At 40.3% G+C, this 16,970-nt stretch overlaps 1 protein-coding gene across 6 annotated transcripts in view; it reads left to right on the top strand.

Annotated features, from left to right (window-relative positions):
* The first annotated feature begins 8,603 nt into the window (after positions 1–8,603).
* The window catches only part of rnf111 (ring finger protein 111), a 33,747-nt gene continuing 25,380 nt past the window's right edge, over positions 8,604–16,970 (top strand). For 4 of the 6 annotated variants that reach the window (XM_025906425.1, XM_025906423.1, XM_025906420.1 and 1 more), the window contains exons 1-2: positions 8,658–9,155; positions 13,295–14,254. In XM_025906425.1, the coding sequence (XP_025762210.1) occupies positions 13,378–14,254 (877 nt within the window). In that variant the 5' untranslated portion in view covers positions 8,658–9,155; positions 13,295–13,377. Of the gene's footprint in view, positions 9,156–13,294; positions 14,255–16,970 lie in introns of all 6 variants that reach the window. The other 2 variants (XM_013269717.3, XM_013269718.3) reach the window with 2 other exon arrangements.

Raw genomic sequence — 16,970 nt, 5'->3', positions numbered from 1 at the left:
TACTGAGACCAGCCCCTATCCAGTCACCTCAAATTCAACTGTGGAGCTCACAGGGCCCCAATCAGTTCAAGTTTGAAGCAGATCAGGTTAACACTTATCAAAAAGTGGCAGACCGAGAGACAGTGACAGCAGTGACAAAACAAGAAAAACTTGAGAGTAAGAGTTGATTAAAGTTGATTACATTTTATTTTTTACATTTTTAAAAAACAAAAACAATATTTAACAAAAAACAGTTTCCTCAAGGCATTTTATACTGTAGAGTAAAGACCCTACAATATAAGAAAGAAACCCCAACAATCTAATGATCCCCTATGAGCAAGCACTTTGGCAACGGTGGGCAGGAAAAACTCCCTTTTAACAGGAAGAAACCTGTGACAGAACCAGGCTCAGGAAGGGGCGGTCATCTGCCATGACCGATTGGGGAGGGTTGATGTTAAGTTTCTTCAGAATTTGAAGAAAAACGAAAAAGCCTTAAGAAAAAGTTTTTGATCCTTTTCCCTAATGAAATCTGACCTTTAGGAGGCTCTGCGTTGACTTTTCTTTCTCCGCTGTCTGTACTTGTACAGCTACAGGAACTTGTACATTCCGTGCTAGACTCACTGGATTTAGAGGAAGATTCTACCAGCTGTTTTTTGGTCATCCCAGGCTTTTGTTTGACACCCAGTTTCCAAGACATGTCATCTTTTGCATGCCATGCAAAAGATGGCATGCCTACTAAATGCAGGCTGATCCTTTTTGCGTGCAGCTGCTCTTTTCTGTCGGTTTCTTTGAATTTCAGCTGCAGTGGCACAGTTCTCAAAAGTGGAAGACAGTCTAGATACAGTCTAGATACTCCACTGCTCTGTTGTCTGTTTTTTATGATTTCACTTGAGGTAACAAAGTTTTCAATTTCATTTTCTAGACTGAGGAGCGGGCACACTTTCATGCTCATGTGGGATGACTCCGTGTAGCAATCTACTGCAGGGTCCTCATGTTTCATTGTAATAAAACGATGTCCCAGACCCTCAACAGGTGTGATTCTTTTTACAGGATCCATACACAGCATCCATTTGAGCAGGCTTAAAAATGCCACTATGTCTTTCACTTCGGATTCTGTGTTTGGCTGTGGGTGGTGTTTGGCTAAATCTTCCATGCATGTGAACTTGTCTGTGATTGATTTACTTTGTTTGATCACAGTGCCTGTAGATACTGAATACTGAACTAGTGTCTTCAGTACCCATGTGTGTTTCATTATCCCTTTTCTCTTCCAGAAATATTTCTTGCTGTGCTTCCCTTTCTCTAACATTCTGTCATTAGGCTGACCAAGCATGTGAACAAAACTTCGCATCATTTCATATTCACACATACTGGGAAAAAACAGGTGGTAGCCCAAGTACAGAAAAGCTGCGACAGAACCAAGAGCCCACATGTCTGCTGATTCAGTCACAGGTATGCCCAACATGACCTCAGGGGCCCTGTAACCAAGGGCCTGAATTATGGTGCCACATGAAATGTTTGCAGGACGAGTGGCATAACCAAAATCAATAAGTTTAACTTTAAACGGCTCTCGAGACTGATTTACAAGCATGATGTTGTCGGGTTTGATGTCCGCATGCATTATTCAGAGCGGTAAACGCTACAAACGTCTGCTTCAAAATGACCCGAATCTCATAGAGAGCGAGTGGATGACGGTACCTCTGATTCAAAAAATCATGCAGACTAATGTCTAGCATTTCCAGTGAAATAAAGACGCAATATTTGTACTTGAAAATTTCGTAGTACTTTACCAAATTGCACCAATCCTTATCCAGAGCACTCATCTTTTTGACAGCCGCGGCCTCTTTCCAAGCCATTCAGAACACTGTGTAAAAATAACAAAAAACAAAAAGTGAATGCAAAAGTGCATAAATATTTATTTTACGTGTTTGATGTGTGTGGTGGGGCGTGGTCTGCAGTGCCGCTGCAGGGGAGGTGGACCCACGGGTGTAAAGTCTGTGGTCTCTCGGCTGTTTTTTGGGCGTGTGTTGGGCTGTGAGTTGAAAAGCTACAGCCGGCTGTGTGGGTACGCCAACCATGTGTGAAAAGTGGTCCATAACGTAATGCTTCAAAGCGTGTTCATGCAAACATTGTCGGGTCTGCCGTGGTACAATGGGACTTCTGCTCATGAACCTCTGTGCACAGCGTCTGCAAGTCGGGGCTGTACGAAGTCACCTCATCTTTACCCAAAACTGTAAGCTGTCATCTGTGAGGCATGAGCGGTGTTTGTTTTTACCATAGTTCATGGTGGAGAATGGCTGCTCTGCTGAGTTTTGCTCTCTGTAGCCGTATGAATGGCAAACTACACTGATTAGCAGCGGCATAGGCACACTTAAAATTTCTTCCGAAATTTTCGCTTTCTAGTTTCTTTTTAAAGTTTTACATCTGCAGGACTTTGAAGTTGTCTGTCACGGCTGCACTGGCAGACCGTGGGAATGTGAGGAAAATAGGACCCAAAACGCAGGACTCTGTGTGATGAATGCAGTGCGTTTATTTACAGTGATGTAAATATTACACAATAAATCCCCGTGCACGCCCCTGACTCCCGTGCCGTGTCTTCTTCCCAAAGTCCGTGCTCCGTGTGTCCACTCCCTAGTGCCCGTGTACTCCGTGCCTGCTGCGCTCTCGTTTCCGTACTCCTGCCGGGAAATAACAGGCAACCGTTAGTACAATCAACTTCACTGTGGCAAGTTCCCACTCACAAACCGACTAGCTGGAGAACTGCGGGAAGTCTCACGCAACAATCCAGCGTCGAGGAACTCTCAGCCACACTGCTATGTAGCTCCTGGTGTGCCAGGAAAACCAGGACACACACACACACACACACACACACACACATCAGTAGACCGGGAAACAAGGGACAGCAGCACCATACACACACACCCCATCAAACATAAGTAGACTGCTCATGAACCCTGGGTCCCTCAGACTCAGGTCCTTGACATTATTAAACCTAAAAGAATATTTTCCCAGTCACCTGTACGTTCTCCCTCTTTCATAAACACACTTGCTGAAGTTGTTCTTTTACTGCAGTTTATTGTAATTAAAATAAGAAAAATGAAAGCATCTCTTTCTTTGTGTCAAGTTGAACCAGTGCCGCTGGGTTCTATATGGGTGGGCGGTTTAATGAGTGTCTTGTGATCCAGATGTGCAAATATTTCTTTTTCATCATGTGTCCACTGTGAATAATTGGACATTTTTTACACAAGCATTCAGAAAAAAAATACCAAAGCACATACATTTTTTACTGAAGATGACAAATCAATTGATGACTTCTGAGAAGCCCAGTCTGCTGACCATATGTGAATTCAGTTTATTTGCCTAATAGCAATGTAATTGTTATTTAAATGCATTTTTGACAGATTGCTAAAATATTTTTGTCTTGTTTTTATGACAGGTGGTGTGTTAAAGTTGTAAAGCACTGAAAATGCTTGTAAGGACTTTCTCCTGCAGGTCCATCTTCTTCAGTACTGGACACAGAGAAGTAAAATAATAAACACGATGGAACTTCTGTTGGCTCTGAAATTTTAAACAAGTTCTTGATCTTGGTGATTTGACTGCAGTGACAGAGCTTATTACGTTTGATGTTAAAGAGTGTCTATAAGTTCATGTTAAGCCAAGGGGTAAAACATTTTTGAAACACTATGAGTTGTAAGATGGAACAGATTTCACAGCCGTCTGTGGCAACTAACAGTAATGTGGAGATTAGTGAGAATGCTGTCATCGAAAGTAATATGTGTAAATACTCCGACTACTGCTTCCTGGACGGGTTTTGAGATTAAGGAATTGTACCACACTTGGTGTTGTCTGTAATTTAATTTGATTAGTCTTAAATCTTTGTTTTACTATACATTTAATTTGTTGGTATTTAGTGTGGATGCTGATTAAGCATCCACAGTATTGTTCTTCTACTTTTCATCTTCCGTAAGTTTTTTGTACGCTATCTCCTTCAACACTATTCAACTTAGAAAAACCATTCAACCACCTCTTCTTTTGGACACGTGTGCTTGTATTTTTTTCTCATTTTTAACTTCTAGGGCAGCACAGTGGCACGGGGTTAGCACTGTTGCAGCACAGCAAGAAGGTCCTGAGTTCAATTCCACCATCGGGCCGGGGTCTTTCTGTGTGGAGTTTGCATGTTCTCCCCGTGTTTGCGTGGGTTCCCTCCGGGTACTCCGACTTCCTCCCACCGTCCAAAGACATGCAGTTTGTGGGGATAGGTTAATTGATTAATCTTAATTGCCCATAGGTGTGAATATGAGTGCGAATAGTTGTGTGTTAGCCCTGCGACAGACTGGCGACCTGTCCAGGCTGTACCCCGCCTCTCGCCCTATGACAGCTGGGATAGGCTCCAGCGCCTCCCCGTGACCCTGAAAAGGATAAGCGAATGGATGGATGGATTTTTAACTTTTATTTTTTTTATATTTATATTTATATTTTTTATATATTTTTTATATTTTTTAAATTATTCAACTTTATTCAACAAAAATTATAATGTATTTCCATGGGAGAATCTTCAAATTCTCATTCAACTTACTCCTCTATCAACTCCAACTACTTACCCATATGTTGACCGACAGACACCATTCAAACTTTAAAATGAAGCCAAGACATTGAACTATTCAGCTTGTGTTTATCTTTTTTAATAACTTTTATACTTTTTCTTCAGTTCTAGTTTAAGTTTCATGCTTTTTTCACCCGTTTCAGAGTTTATAATGGGTGCATATGGGATGGAATGTTGACAGTGAGACAGTTCAACTGCTAGAGTGGGAGCAGGGTAAAAATTTTTCTTAAAATCTTCTCTTTAAACTGCTGCTGTGTCCACAGCATTCAGTCTACAGCCATCATTTTACCCCCAAAACATAGGCATCATTGCCCTCTTTCATCCAATGTTATTAGTATTGTAATAGATGTAATGGTTCTTTCATAAATGTCACCAATGCACAGCCTCCTCTCTGCAACTCTTCCATAGAGTCCAATGTTAAAACGGCTCCCAAAATTCGTCTGAAAATCAGAAGTACAGGCCGTCTTTACACTGTCACCACGTCCATATAATAAGCTCCACAGGCATGAAAACTGAGAATTTTGTAGACTGGACATTGCTGGCGCTCACAGTGAAAGAATTTTGTGAATACTACTTGTAGTTTTCTCTTGAGAAGCATTTGTTTCGGGGTCACTTTTTTGTTTATTTAAACCAGCAGCTGACAGGCGCATGTCTTTGTGTATGTGTGTGTGTGTGTGTGTGTCAATGACTGTAGAAAACATGGACAACGCATCAGCACCTCCTCCCATTGTGCAAAAATGAAGCCAAAATATCCCGCTTGTGGAGGATGCCATCTTGCATTTTTGGAGCCAGAGTCTGCGCAGTAGTAACTTGAGGTGGAGCGACTATGTCATGCTCCCGCCTGCACACCCACTGGACGTGACCGCAAACACGCCCCCCTACACATTTTATGTAGCCCAGCTGCTCCAGTTTATTTGCTGATGGGTTTACCGCAACTGACACTCGTTCAATCAAGGTAAATACAACCACGTCACTGTTATGAAAAAGACACACAGCTTAATGTCTTATAGTTCTACAACATCTAAAACCACTCTGTTGTTAATTCGTTTGCTAGATTAGCCGCTAGAATACGCAATGTTTTGGGGGCTTGTTGCTAGCTAGTTAGCGATACTACACACCTGTTACTCTAATAGTCTGTATTATTGAAGGATTCAGCACTCCTTAGGTTTTGTTATCCATTTTTAGACAGCGATGAGATCAGCTGCACACTCCACAGAGGTCCAGAGTTACTGTTAATATCAAAAATGTAATGCTGTCCTTTGAGATTTTAACATTTAAGACAGTGTCACCACTTACAGTCGACAGGCAACATTAATCACATCAATGTGACAGATGTGAACATCAGAGTACAAAATGTCAGTGGTTTCACTAATATCACTAATATCAGTAATAGCAGTTATATACATCTTTCATTCTTCAACTACTGTAATTTCAATTTCAATTTCAATCGGAAACACAAAAAACCAAAAACTGATGAGCCCAGAACTCCAATAGACAAGAAAGGCCGTCGTGACACCATGCAGGCTATAGATAAAGCAGAAACCTCTCTGGAAAATGACGTAACCCCAAAGAAATCCTCTGCTCAACAAGAAGCCAGCATGCAAAATCAATTCAAAAACCACCTTTTGGCAGTAAAGGATGAATTGTATCAAAACGAAGAAAAATACAGATCTTTGGTAGAAAACTGTATGGAAGAAATTGTTAAGTGTGCTGTAAAAAAATCAGGCAAAGTCATCAGTCTGGAAAGGGTTTCAGCCATCTACAACAGGCATACCAACAATATCTGGGCTAAAATCAAGGATGAAATTGATAGAATCCCCTTAGACAAGTTCAAAAACTTCCACAAGGGGATTTTCAAAGTCCTGTGCAAAGAGTTTAAAAATGCAGGATTAGTTCTGCTAGCCTTGGAATTAAATCAGCCAGCAATCGACAATATGATTGCTGAAATTTACATGAAGGAGGCAGCCAAACTATCGAAGAAACTCATCTCATCTATAGGCCGACCGTTTTGTTTCACCAGGAGACAAAACAAGGCTGATGTAATATAGAAAAAATCGTGATGTCAACTGAAAATGTTTCTGGAGAATTTTTAAATTGTCTAGTTTTAAATTATATACTTAAGAAAATCCTCGGAACGGCCGCGGCAGATGGCCACCCCTCACTGAGCCTGGTTCTGCCGGAGGTTTCTCCCTCTTAAAAGGGAGTTTTTCCTCCCCACTGTCGCCTAGTGCTTGCTCAGAGGGGTTTGTCTGTTGGGGTTTTCTTTTTAATAACTTTTTAAAAAAAAGTTAACATCAATAAAAGTTTTTAAATTTTACACTCTGATTTCTGTTTGTTTTCATTGTCTATAAGTTGAATAAATACATGTTTTTTGTTATTCAGTTCAAAGTGTGGTTAGAAAATGCTGTGCTGTCATGTGACCTCTTCTCTCATGTGTGCCGTTTTCTCGTTTTGTATATATTTCTCCTGTTTGTTATTTATTCCTGCTGTCTTACTATTAATATTTTATTCTTGTAGCTGGTGTGGAATTAACTTTTTCATAAAATTGTTTTAACCCTCTCTGGTGTTGATTTTATTTTTTCACAGAAAAAACTTGTTTATATATGAATTAATAAGTTATCATTTTAGCAAACATCAAGTTGATGTTCGTTGATGTACACACACTCACGCCATCATTTCCATACACACACATCAGAAATGGTCTTTTACTTCGAAATCCAAAAGAAGATGGCCTTGATATTGACAGGGTCCTACTAAAGTACAAGGGTGTGTCATTTGGATCTAAAGTGTGGAACAAGACTAAATGATATTTGTTATTGTGTACTTAACATGTCTGTTAATGCTGAAGCTAAATTCACTCGAAGTTGGTCTTTATTTTGAAATTAGGTTTCCACGTCTCTTGTCGTAATACTCAGATTTGGAGAAGGGCTCATGAGCTTGGACAAAGAAATGTGGAGCAGAGCCACTTTGTGTCAAAAGGGAAAAGTTGAAGTGTGTCAGCCATCTTTTTGTAGGTTTTCCAGGTGCATCCAACTGTGAGGAAATTCAGGGAAAGAACCAGAAATCTGTGAAGAGATAATATTTCTCGGCAGACCAGGGAGCACCTTGGAACAGGAGGAGGTTGAACAATGCTTGGGAAAAGAACATGTGGTACACTGTGCTTAATCTTCTGGCACTTTGGACAAGCAGAAGAAAATGGGTGGATGAATTTGTGTGGTGCTGAAAATATTTTACCAACTTATGAACTTATAAGTCTGAAACAAGTTCATGCTATGATTGCTGAAACATAAGACACAGATCAACAAAACTTCTACTTTTATTGAGGCGCTCACACTTGCTGATAATCAGTTATTCAGGTGCATTTGATTAGCAGAAACTGGCTGCTTCATATTCTCTTAATTCCTATGAAAGCAGTGAGTATGGACTTAGTATTTTTCACACACACTGCTTCTGCATGTTGGCTGAATTTTTCTTATATAAATGGGCACAATGTAATGTCGTGCTTTTTAAGTGATCTGAGGTTGTATTTATCTATTTTTAGACCTGCAAAGGGGCAGATTAATTTTATTAAGTCCTGATAATAAAAAATACCGTAGAATCAAAGTGACTCCTTTTTCATATTACTATGTCAAGATCTAGCTTGTTCTTGTTGTTCTTTTTCTTTTACATCATTGGATGCATGTGACGATATTAGTTTAGTTTAGTTTTTGTTTTTGTAAAAGAATAGTACTTACTATTAAAAAAAATCTACCATCTATGCTCATATCAAATCTATGTCTACTAGTAGACACTAGTGGGCGTGCTAGTACTTGAAATAGAGGCTCGAATAAAGCTACATAATCTTACATTAACTCCGGCAATAGGATTAAACACCTATAACTACACCGGTGTTCTACTCTTTTCTTTTTGGCAGGAAACAACAGAAAGAGAGACTCTCCCGTCTGGCCTGTAACGACCATTTTATATTGTTATTATTATTTTTTTTAAGCCACACTTTTCAAGAGTAAAGAACTTGTCGTAAAGTGTCGTAAAAGTAGATGGCGGGGGTTCAGCGCCCCCATGCGGCATTACGGGCAATGACTGCATTGTAGAAGCGGCCAGCCAAGAGACGACCTGCTGGGTAAACAACAGTGGATGCCTCGGAAGGCAGGAATGGGAACTTCGTCGAGGGCAAATAGTGAGATTTTTTTATCTTGTCACATAGAGAAATAACACGGAGGTCGTATTGTCTCTTTCGAGTCGACTGGGTTTCCATTTCGAGCCAAAATGGCTGATTATAATCGAGTATTTACTGAGTGAAGTGGAGCTAGCGTTAGCTTAGCTCGTAGCCATCCGGGGCCCACTGCCTTCGATTTTGCTTCTCGGCACGGCTTGGGACTGTGTTGCCAGTTTCACAATCCCGGCCGCTACAATCCTCCGGGTCGCGATTTCTGCGTACTAGGCCTGCCTAGTTGCTGTTCGGGTAACACGTAGAAAACTACCTGTTTTCACTACTTGTCACTATTTCCTGCAGGATACAACCCCGCATGTTGCAAAAAGGACGGTGACACATTTTGAAAAAAGGACTTGGACACAGGTACGTGTTGTCTTTGTTGTCTTCTGTCTGGGATATTTATCAGGCAACGGCTAGCTGTCCACTCTGGTTTCTCTCGATTCGTTATCGTAATATTGGTAGCTGATATTTTGGTGTGAGTGCTTCCCTAATAAAGCGACATTATCCAGCCTCAGTCACTTCGGCACCGTTTGTGGGACATACACACACAGAGAGACAGACAGACGGGCAAGCAGGCAGACAGCAGCTGGGCTTATTGTAATTGTTAAGCGTTGTAGAAAGTATGCTTAGCCCCCAGCTTCAGGCTCGATACTGCCAGCCTAAATAAATCTATGTAGCTGTGTTTTTGCTTGCCTAATCAGTTGTTAGTGGTCAGAAAGCACTGTGGGTATCGTTAGAGCTCAGCAGTACTAAATCAGTCGTACATCTTGAATTGGTTTGCTGTTGCCATTTCTGATTGCACCCACCCCCATGTATTTTCTACTATAGATAGGCACCAGTTAACGTGGTAGAACTACCTCTTTTCTTCGTGATCTTATCGCCTTCATTAGAAATCAGCAGTATTATGGTGCAGCTTTGAGCCTTTGGGATTTTTTTTTCCCTTCAGGGCTGTCCTCTGAGGCCCCTGAATTCATGCTTGTCATTGCGCAGCTTTTACAGTGAGATCTGAAGCACTCTCACTTATGTGTTAGATATATATAAAAGCATATAAGACCATTGTTGCGTGTGCTTTTCACAGTTTTGCTAAATACTTGAGCAAATCACCCTCCTCTGACATAAAACCTGGCATCCCCTTTGACAGAAGTTGCATCTTCAGGTCAAGTGACAGCCAGGGTGCTGTTGTGAAATATGCTGCTAATGGACGTCGCTTGTGCATTTGGGTTTTCTCTGTCTCAGGAAATGCTCTGTAACCTACCACTTATATGCACAAATGTACATACCAAAGCAGTGCAGTGCATTTTACTGAGACAGTGCCAGGAGCATGTTGAACTGTGTAGTAGTTATTTTTATTGGGGGTTTTTTAAAAATCACTATTTTGTATCTTAAAGAGAAACAATTTACTTTTGCTGTCAGCTGACTTTGTGTCTGTCCTAAATGCATGCAGTGTTCTTCATGTTTGGTATTTTAGCTTTTAGCTCCAATTTTTCTAAAAGCAGATTGAAGCAGGAAATTGAAATCAAATTCATGTTGTTGTGAATTGTGTGTTCCCAGCACACAATGTGGACAGGGACTAGCAAAGCACTGATTTCATATTTTTGTGTTGCGTTACATCACTTGTACTTCCAGGTTGCATAGACAGAGTTGGTACAATATGTTCCCAAATTACATTCTGAAATAGTAGCATCATGAATTTGTTTTCTGATTGCATCGGGTCAACAAGTACGACCAGCTTGTTGCTATAGGTGAAATCACTACATGCATACAGTGCAGACTATTTGACTTTGGGTTTACTGACGGTATAAAGCGCCCTAAATCAGAAAAAAGTTAGCCAGAAAAATACTGATCTGCTTTTAAGAGATGATCAAATATTTTGTTCGTGCTTGAAAGCACGGTGGCACGGTGGTTAGCACTGTTGCCGCACAGCAAGAAGATCCAGAGTTCAATTCCACCGTCAGGCCGGGGTCTTTCTGTGTGGAGTTTGCATGTTCTTCCCGTGTTTGCGTGGGTTCCCTCCGGGTACTCCGGCTTCCTCCCACCGTCCAAAGACATGCAGCTTGTGGGGATAGGTTAATTGGATAATCCAAATTGCCATTAGGTGTGAATGTGAGTGTGAATGGTTGTCTGTCCTGTGTGTTGACCCTGCGACAGACTGGCGACCTGTCCAGGGTGTACCCCGCCTCTCGCCCTATGACAGCTGGGATAGGCTCCAGCACCCCCGCGACCTTGAAAAGGATAAGCGGAAGCGAATGGATGGATGGATGGTGCTTGAAAATACTTTATACAGAACCAGACTGATTGTGTTAATACCAATATTTGGGAAGTTTAAAATTTCTCTCTCAATATATTTGCAGCTGTTGAGGTACATATAGTGTATTACAGCTTTACTGAAAAATGAACGTGATAGGATTGCTGATTATTAACCCTTCAGTACCTAACCTATTGTAAAGTCACTGCTTGGCTCCATTCTGGTGCTACTCTACTGCATTTGCTGCAATAATCTCTGAGGCTTAGCTGTTCTGCTGGAAAAACTATGCGATGTTGCTATTACCCCCAAACATCCTTCTCTTCATTATAGTCAGTAAAACGAAAAATTCTGATGCCAAAACATGAATTCTTATATGGTATCTTAAATAAGCCAGTATCCGCTTATACATGGATATATAGGTCAGGCTAGGATCCCATATTCTGAAGTATGTAAACAGAATGTTTTCTGCCCTTTTTAATGACAATTTTAAAGCCTTATCTATTACAGATTTCTAATGTATATCTTTGCAGTCCATATGTTTACACATCCAGGATTGCCAATAATGCCAAGCTATGCAATATATTTATTATGTAATATGTTGCAAGAAAGTATTCCGTTTTACATCTACTGAATTCTGGATTTGATTTGATATTGATGATTGCATTAAAAGCAGTTTCCAGTTTCACTGATAACTAAATGGCATTGTGATTTTCTTGACGGTTTGGAAACACAGCCCTCTCAGTTTTTACATTCCATGTTGGTGCAAAGAGCACTGTTGACTGCTATGTGCTTTTAGAACGTACACGTGGAGTCACGGAAATGGCTTTTTTTTTGTTGTTGTTGTATGTGCAAAATGGTTTAAATTTCATAAATGACTGGCTTTGTCGTTGTTCTGGGAGACTTCAAAACCACTGTGAAAATTTTTCCCACGGCACCAGAGTGAAAGAGGCTCCTTCTCTTAGCAGATACACGTTGGTGCACCCAAGTATAACTCATACAGTCTCAGAGTCATGAAATAAACACGAGAATTTGTCTCCCTTTCAGATCTTTTTTTGATTTTTGTCATGCTTTTCTTGGTATCCACAACAATGCAAACACATCAGGGCTGTTGACTCATCATTACTTTGACTCAGCCTATGGGTATTTATTTACTGTCTTTAATCAGCAGCTTTGGGTCATTCTGTGTTAATTTGTATGAGAAAACAAAATGACTTGTTCAATGAATAGATTGTCGTGTATTTACACGGTGAGGTATTGTTTTAGATGAATTACTGTTTGTTCATGTTGTTGATTGGCCAGTGAAATGTCAAAAATGGTTAGCTTGAACGATTGCGTGCAGACTGAAAATAGAGAAGTACAATTGTCTTACAATCTATTAAAAAAATGCTGCATTTGGTTAAGGATATTAAGAATGAAGACTTGTTCGTGCATTCCTGCACTTCTCGGAGTCAGGAAGTCTAGCTCCAGCCTAGCTGTGGTCACGTGTTTTTGAGTTGGAATAAGGAAACACAGTTTAGTCCTAAAAAGACGACATGATAAATCATTGCTAGGAGTGATTAAATAACATGTTGACAGCTGTCTGCAGGTTTTACTCAGCTCATTATTAAAGTATTCAAATGAAAATATTCTCAGACTTTGTTTTGTTTTGTTTTTTAGTTTCAACATGAATGAGTGTTTACTCAAATTAAGAAACGATTTTTTTCTGCTTTTAAACACCATCAGTACAGAACAATCATCTACTGTTTCTCTTTTATGCACCTTACATTAAATGTTTCTTACCTGTTTTTGTATCTAGTGGGGTTTTTTTGTTTGTTTGTTGTTGTTGTTGTTTTTTTTTTGTTGTAGGTAGGATAGGCTGCAGAGGCCATAACAGAGTCCATTAGTAGTTGATTCTTTTGGTTTTCCCTCTTTGTGTATTTTCTTCTAGATGTATAAACAAACATTTACGTTTACTTCAGTTTAAATGATGTCTGTAAGGCAGATTTTAGTCATATTTGAAGAACACTGAAAAGCACATGATTAAATTGTCTTAAATAGTTAAGTTGGTCAATTGAAGCTGCCTGACTACTGAGGACTTTAAGTGTGTTTACTGTAAATACACCTAAAAAAATACATTAGAACATAGACTATTAATACCTCATCCATCAGACCTACATTGAGCTCACAGCACTCATTCACATTTTGCTTATTTTATTTTCTGTTTCTTTGTTGACTGGCCTGTGTTTCTGTAACTCTTACATTTTTTTCCCTTTTCTAGGTTTGGTGACATGCAGTGGTGAGAGGCTTTGGAATTAATGCAAGTTCACTTGGTTTTTGCTCCGTGAGGTCAGACCTGCCACCATGAAGAGTGAGGTGCCGTCTGAGGCCGCTAACAGACAGGAGCATATGAAGGAGCAACTGGTGAATCCCGAACCCATGGAGGCAGCCAAGAGCTTCCCTAACAACATGGAGGTGATTGGAAAAGCTGGCAGCGATTTTGAAACTCTTTGTGAGTCGAGGCATCGGCCCCTGAGAGACACAGGGACACATAGAGACTCAGAACGGAGCTTTCCCGGACGTAGAAAACGAAAAGGCCAACAGGCAGGCCCATCAGACTGCTCGCTCAAGGATGGCAACATCAGTGAGAGTTCATTGGCACCTCAGCGTCCCAGAGTAGAACTTTTACAGCAACCCAGCGAGGATGAGCATAATCACGAGTCCTCTTTTAGTGACTGTGCTTCGTCCCCTTCATCCAGCCTGCGATTCGGGGACTCAGACACTCTTAGCTCTGAGGACGAGGGGGAAGCAGGAGCAACAGGAGGCCAACATAAGGCCCCTGCCCTGACAGGAGGCGGAGCCACTGGAGTCGGCTTGCGCCCTGCTCTGGGCCGAACTCGGGGCAGCCGTACTCATAACTGGGTGCGGTCTGATGCTGAGCCCGTGCTGCTGAAGCGGGCGTGCCTGAGCAGCCGGCGGCCTATACATAGGAAAAGGTTTGTGAAAACGGCTCCTGGAGGAGGTCAGCGGACTCAGAAGCAAAAGGAGCGACTACTACAACAGCGAAAGAATCGTGAAATGTTTGCACGCAAGAAGTATGCTCTACACCACAGCACCAGTAGTTCCAGTGAGGAGCTCAGCGGTGACTTGTCCTCTGAATCTTCTACTGAAGCAGAGGATGAGATGTATGTAGATGTTAGCAGCACTAGCAGCCAGACCAACAGTGCTGCTGTGGCCTCAGGTAATCACTAACCCTTACTCTGTTATACATTTATCTCTGTGTTACATTACTTTGTTGGATTACTTTTTAGTGCTTAATGAATTGACAAGTAAGGGAATAATTTATTTTCTCAATAACCAGTCTGTCAAAGAAAGGTTAGATTGTTTGCACATGACATGGGGTACGATGGGTTTTATATGTAGCAGCAGGCAAAATTATACACCACAGCCTGGGCATTTATTTTTCCATTATGTAATGGGTTGTTTTCAGCTCTTTGAAAAAAAAATCACCACACTTGTAACATTATAATGGAAATTATTTCTCCTAAACATCACGGTCACCATGATCTCTAATGCTGCACAGCAACCCAGCATGAATTAACATATTTTAATTGAAGTACGTTGATGCAATGTTAAATTAACATGCACTGAAAAGCGGAACAGAAAAAACAGAAATGGCTCGTGAGGTCAACACATGTCGTGCAGCTTGCACTGACTGCTTTTAATCACAATAAAGGTTGTTAGTGTGCTAGATATATATATATATAAATATATATATATACAAATATATAAATTACTGTAATATGCATACAGTAATGTGCAAAACTATTGAGTCACTCCTTATTTGTTTATATTTTGCTTCCAAAGAGCCAGGTTTCAGTCAGTAATTCTCCAGACTTTTAAACTGTTTCTTTGGACATTACCTGTTATTTTTTAAATTCCCTTTCAATCAGGTCCTTGTACTTGATCATTTTCAGAGGAATACTTTCTCTTGTCAAGAGATGGACGAGCATTGTCCACAAATAACAGACATCTTAGCAAAGGACCAATTTAAAATTGCATCTTCAGGCACTCTTTTTTTTAGCAGCAGCCCGTCTCAAAAGCAGATATTTTAGTTCCATTTCTTTAATTGAATCTATGACAAAAGGCCCAAAATAAGAGTCTGGCATGTATAAATATAAGTTTTGGGCCAACAAGGTGATCGACAGAGAGCTATTAGCCAAAAACTTGCCTAGGATGGTGTGCGGAGTGTCGTTAAAAAATTGGAGGAAACTAGGCAAAAGGAGAACTGACTGGCTTAAAATACTATAAACAGAAGATGAAGAGTAGCAGAAAGTCATGTCTCTAATAGGAAAGCATCTGACTGACAACAATTTAAATTTTCACCATGACAACGATCCTAAACACACTGCCAATTCAATAAAAGCATATTCCATACAGTAGAACACTATGAGTCATTATCAACGCACTGCGGAATCATCTTGATAGAGAACAGAACAAAAGATAGCCAAATAGGAGCTTTGAATGTCTTTCGAGAAGCCTAGAGAACTATTCCTTAATACTACTTAACAAAATTACAAGAAAACCTGGCTAAGACCGTTCAGACTGTGTTTAAAAATAAAGGAGGCTATACCAAATATTGATTTCAAGATGTTAGAACTGTATAGTTCACCTATTGCACCAATTGCACCAATTTCCCTTTTCCTAGCAAAACAAATGCAGAGAAATGACGATGACTCAAGAGTTGCACAGTACGGAATTTTTATAGACTTCCTGTTCCCTCACAGCACAATCAGGATCTAATTCTCTGTTGTAGAAGTTTAATGATGTGAAGTATCTCATTTGTTTCTTTAGTTGGAGTCACTAGCTCTTTAGGTGTGCTGGCATTATATGTACCCTCTGGTACAATTTTGGACTCCAGGTTTGGCCAGTTGGGTAGGGTCTCCTACTCCATAATTACTGCGGAATCACAGATGAACAATAGCATCGCTATTAGGGTGGGGTGGCATAGAAGTTTTAAGGTGCAACCTTTAGAGCAGTCCTACCCATATATCGCACAGTGTGAAAAGAATCTCAGTAGTGCACAGGTGAGAGAAACACACACATTGGAAGCTTATTTCTCATTTCCAGCATGAGGAGATTTTTGTATGTTTAATACAATAATGATTGATTTAGTCAATCATAATTAACATAAGTGGACAGATATCAGCTGAACAGCTAAAATGCTTTCGTGATAACATGTTCTGGCTTTTTTTTCTCCTAACAGTTTAACCATAGACCTATAGACCAGTCTGTTTTTATCTGTGTAAAAGGGCTCACCTGTCTCTGCTCTTCAGTGTGACATTTGCGCACGGTGTTTTTCACCAATTAACACGCTTGGGTTGAGAAAAAAAAGTTATGAAGACAAGACAAATGACTGTCTATCAAAATGCACCATCAGATTACAGTATAATTTAAACATTAAATCAGAAGTCATAAAGATCCTCTTTTCTTTCATTTAATAATAATGATGGGTCATTGTAGCTGCTATACACACACACATTTACATGTTCAGAAGCATGCATATGTCTGAACACATCTATCTTGCAAGGTTACATGCGGAGATTGACATGAAGCCATAGCGAGGTAGATTCAATTGTGAATATTATAATAATTATACCACTGAAATAATACAACAGTGTGTACTGCAATCTGAAAGCACAAATGGGAAAACCAGAGTGAAACTTACCACAGAGGTTCAAGTAGAAGCTACTGAAGTGCTGAGCTCCAAACACAGAACTACTTTACTGAGATCCTGCAGTAACGTCCAGCACAGTCTCAGGACACAGCTAAAGCCAGATTTATGGTCCCATATTTGCGTCCATTTGTGTAGCTCTTTGGCTGGGCATACAAGATGATGCAAATTCATCCACTACAGAGGCTCTGAAGATGCACTCTAAATGGCTAAAAGTGCATCA

The sequence above is a fragment of the Oreochromis niloticus genome, linkage group LG1, assembly GCF_001858045.2.
Source record: "Oreochromis niloticus isolate F11D_XX linkage group LG1, O_niloticus_UMD_NMBU, whole genome shotgun sequence".
Lineage (NCBI taxonomy): Eukaryota > Metazoa > Chordata > Actinopteri > Cichliformes > Cichlidae > Oreochromis > Oreochromis niloticus.
The sequence above is the reverse complement of the archived record's forward strand: the minus strand, read 5'-3'. Positions and strand labels throughout refer to the sequence as shown.